This window comes from Geospiza fortis, unplaced genomic scaffold, assembly GCF_000277835.1.
Source record: "Geospiza fortis unplaced genomic scaffold, GeoFor_1.0 scaffold5, whole genome shotgun sequence".
NCBI classification, from domain to species: Eukaryota; Metazoa; Chordata; class Aves; order Passeriformes; family Thraupidae; genus Geospiza; species Geospiza fortis.
The window spans coordinates 523,723-527,332 of NW_005054421.1; the positions used below are offsets into that span (position 1 = coordinate 523,723).

The 3,610-nt window shown below is 53.5% G+C and overlaps 1 protein-coding gene across 1 annotated transcript; it reads right to left on the bottom strand.

The window, feature by feature from the left end:
- Positions 1-1,492: 1,492 nt before the first annotated feature.
- On the bottom strand, positions 1,493-3,609 carry TMEM121 (transmembrane protein 121). Its single transcript, XM_005426678.1, has one exon. It carries the CDS (start codon positions 3,607-3,609, stop codon positions 2,671-2,673), a length of 939 nt encoding a protein of 312 aa, XP_005426735.1. The 3' UTR covers positions 1,493-2,670.
- Between the last annotated feature and the right edge of the window lies 1 nt (position 3,610).

Sequence of the window (3,610 nt, forward strand, 5' to 3'; positions counted from 1 at the left end):
CTGCTGAGCCTGGGGGATGTTGAACAGCAGAAAATGAGAAAAGCCTCTTCTCTCTCCCTTCACCAGAGTGGGCTTCGAGCACCTGTGGCTTTTTGGGAATGATGTGGTGCATCCCAGGTGAGCATCACCTCCAGGACCTCTGCTGCTGCTGCAGCTCCTAATGCAGCCCTTCCACAGGGACACCCCACAAAGACAAAAACCTCCTGTCAGCAGAAGAAAGCAGGGTCTTGCAACCTCAAGAAAAGCTTGTGGGGACTCCTAAACCTTCTTGGCAGTTTTGGGACCAGGAGGATAAAGCAATATTCCCTTCCCATGCAGGCTGCCTTCAGGGAGCACAGCCAGACACCCCCAAGCAATCTTAGCAACAGCTCAGGCTCGAGGGAATATTAATGTATTCCAGTATGAGGCAAGGATGCAGGGCTGTCAGGGCAAAACAGGACAAAAATACACCCAACCCATCAGAGTAACCCATCCAGCACTGATTTTATCCCCAGGATAAGAGATCTCTGCACCAGGGCTCAGTCTGGTGCCGGGCACTGCCTCAGCTGGCACGTCCCAGCCTCCAGGGCTCACAGCACCAAGCCAGAGCTTTCCCTGAAGATTTTCCTCTGCTCAGTTCTGGGGAAGAACTAGAAAACAAAGGCTCATAAATTAATTACTTAAAAGAGCAGCAGAATGTTATTAGATACTTGGGAGTTAATTGCACTGGTGCTAATCACATGTATTTTAAAGGAACCAGCAGAGATGTAATATGTAATTCCACAGGTATTCCACAATAATTTAGCAATTTAATTAATTTCTGCTAATACCTTTTAAATCACCTGCCCACTTCCTCTCATGTTTCCTGAGGGAAAGGGGGAAGAAACTTTTCCAATTGGCTGAATCTGTTGCAAACTCACTTTTGTTGCCAAAGATACTGTTTTATTTCTCAGTGGATTTAATTAACATTAGAGTATCCCTGGGTGACAGGGTGGCCAAGCAAGACTGAGATTGCCTGGTCCTAAAATTGGAAGTCTGGATCAGGGATGGTTGAAGTGTTTTGGACAGATTGTGATGGGCTGAGAAGATGGAAACTGAAATGATTTGTGGATTTAGGTCAAATTCAGTAAGCAGAGCCAGGGGAAAATGTGTGAGAGAAATGTAAACAGCACCAGGCATTTTATTCCATCTCCTCAAAATGCAACATTTTCTTTAGAAAGAGCAAAAATATCCCATTTCAACGTGTTTGAGATGCAGGTTTTCTGATTGTCTACTTGTGACTCCCCCCAGGGTGAGGCAGCTGAGATGCCCCCAGCCCTGGGGCAGCACTGCAGCTGGAAAAATGATTCCTTTCCTTTCTGGGCCCACTGCTCAGGGAGTGCAGGGCACAGAACCTCGGCATGGCACTTGGGAGTCCAGGGGAGGGGGACAGAGGCGGAGAAAAGTGATTTGGGCTGTATGAGAGCTGAGCCCCCCCTCCCCATGCTGGCAGAAAAGAGACCACCAGAAGCCATTGCTCTCATGGGGCTTTTATTGTCTGGCTGGCCCTCACCTCCCACCCTGCTGCCCGTGGCTGAGCCCCTCAGCACCACCCACGCCTGCAGAGGAGACCCCAGCCCAGCTCATCCCCAAACCCAGCCACCTGCCAGGGACAGCACATTCTTCCCGGCCCTATTCTGGGGTTTGGTTGAGTTTTTTGTTCTTTTTTTTTTTTTCCTTTTTTAATATTTATTTTAAAAATATAGTAGCTGTGGAAAGCAGCCTTCTTTATAAATGCTTGATGCCAGAGTGAAATGCATCGTCACCATCCTTGTTCCACATCCCACCTGGGTGCCCCTGCCTGCCAGCAGCAGTGCTGGGGCTGGGGAGGCTGCTCGGGCTGCTGCAGGCAGGGAGGCTCTCCATGGCAAGGAGAGAGAGAGAGAGGGACCCTTCTAAAAATAGAAATATTGTGCTGAGTCGTTTGGAGTGAATGAAATACATAAAACACCAGCATTAGATTAGCTCTAGCTCGTCAGATATTGCTCCTGGCAGAGTTGGCGCAGGGCGCTGGTGGAGCCTCAGTCCTCCTCAGCCCGGGCCAGGGCAGCCACGCCGGCCCCAGCCCCGCTCCCCACTGCAGGGCTCCCTGCTCACCCACCTCGAGGACACTGCCCCAGGGCAGCCTGAGAGCCCCCGGAGCCGATATAAATAGGAAACTGTAAACACAACCATTGGAGATAAGAGACATCTACGATCACAGGGTTTACTGCTTGAAACGCCCCACCCTCCCCCCAATCCACACCCCTATGCCCTCGTCCCCACCCCGTAAAAAGGTCTCCAGTAACAAAATCTTCGATCCAGGCTTGGAGTAAAGGTGAGGTGCTCGGGGAGTAAAAAGGGACATTGCAACCTTAGCAGTCTTTGCTCAGGAGGGGAGATGGTGGCAGGAGGGGGAGAGAGGGTCAGCTGGTTCAGGTCCTTTGCAAGTCCATTTGGTTTGTCTGGAGGACTCCTAGGGTTGTACCTGAGATGAAGACGTCTAGAGGACACTCCATAGCTCAATTGGAACGCTGTTGGTGTTTCTGTGCCTAGAAGAGCCCTCACTGCCGGGATTTGTCTGTCGTGCTTGCAGCGGGCAGCAGGAAAGCAGCGCCATCCCTCTTCCGCTCGGCACGGGGCCGTCTGAACCACCGCCGGCCCGGGGCACCCTCATGTGTCCAGGATCTCGCTGGTGGGCGACGGCTCGTGGGGGATGCCCTGTGCGCTGTGCATGGTCTGGTTGTGCGAGAGGGAGTTCTGCTGGAGCTCCAGGGCGATGGCGTTCTGCGGGAACTCCTTCACCTGCCGCTTGTACTCCAGGAAGGTGCACGCCTTGGTGGCGATGGCGATGATGTTCTTGCCGATAAAGATGGTGGAGACCCTGCTGTCCTGGAACAAGATCATGTTGATGGCCCGGATGAAGATGGTGACGATGTTGATGGTGACCAGGCTGAGGACGGGGTAGAGCATCATTTTTTGCGGGGCAATGTGCTCCCCTTGCATGCTGATCTCACTGAGGGACACGCAAGGCAGGATCAGCAGGAGTATGTAGCAGTAGAAGAACATGAGCCCCTCTGCCCAGATGGGCAGGCCAGTCCTGTGTGGCTCCCACAGGTTGGCCTGGATGTCCAAGATATCCAGCAGGTCGAGGGCCACCCAGAAGAGGCGTCCCCGCAGGTCCTCTTTCTTCCGAAAGGTCCGTATGTACTCCATGCTGTCCAAGGCCACCAGCACCAGGTAGAGCCCCGGCACGCAGATGGAGAGCAGCAGGGTCAGAGCTTTCCTGGCCACCGTCTCCAGGTTCTTCTTGTCCGCTTTGTAATTCTGAAAGATGAAATACAGCTTGATCTCCAGCACGAAGATGTAGAGGAACCACAGGATCATGGCGTAGCCCCGCTTGGCCGTCTTCACCTCGGCGCCCACCCACACGGCCACGTAGCGCAGCACGATGAGGAAGCAGATGTCCCCCACCAGCACGATGATGCAGACGCCGATCTTGCGGGGCCCCTGGTTCTGCTCCACCAGGTAGGCGTCCATGAAGGCCATGCTGGTCATGATGACGATGGTGGTGAGGCAGACGTGGCGCCGGTCGGGCGGCGGCAGCACCATG

What these genes read in the sequence shown, in the direction of transcription:
- TMEM121 (XM_005426678.1), bottom strand. Translation starts at nt 3,609, where the DNA reads ATGGTGCTGCCGCCGCCCGACCGGCGCCACGTCTGCCTCACCACCATC.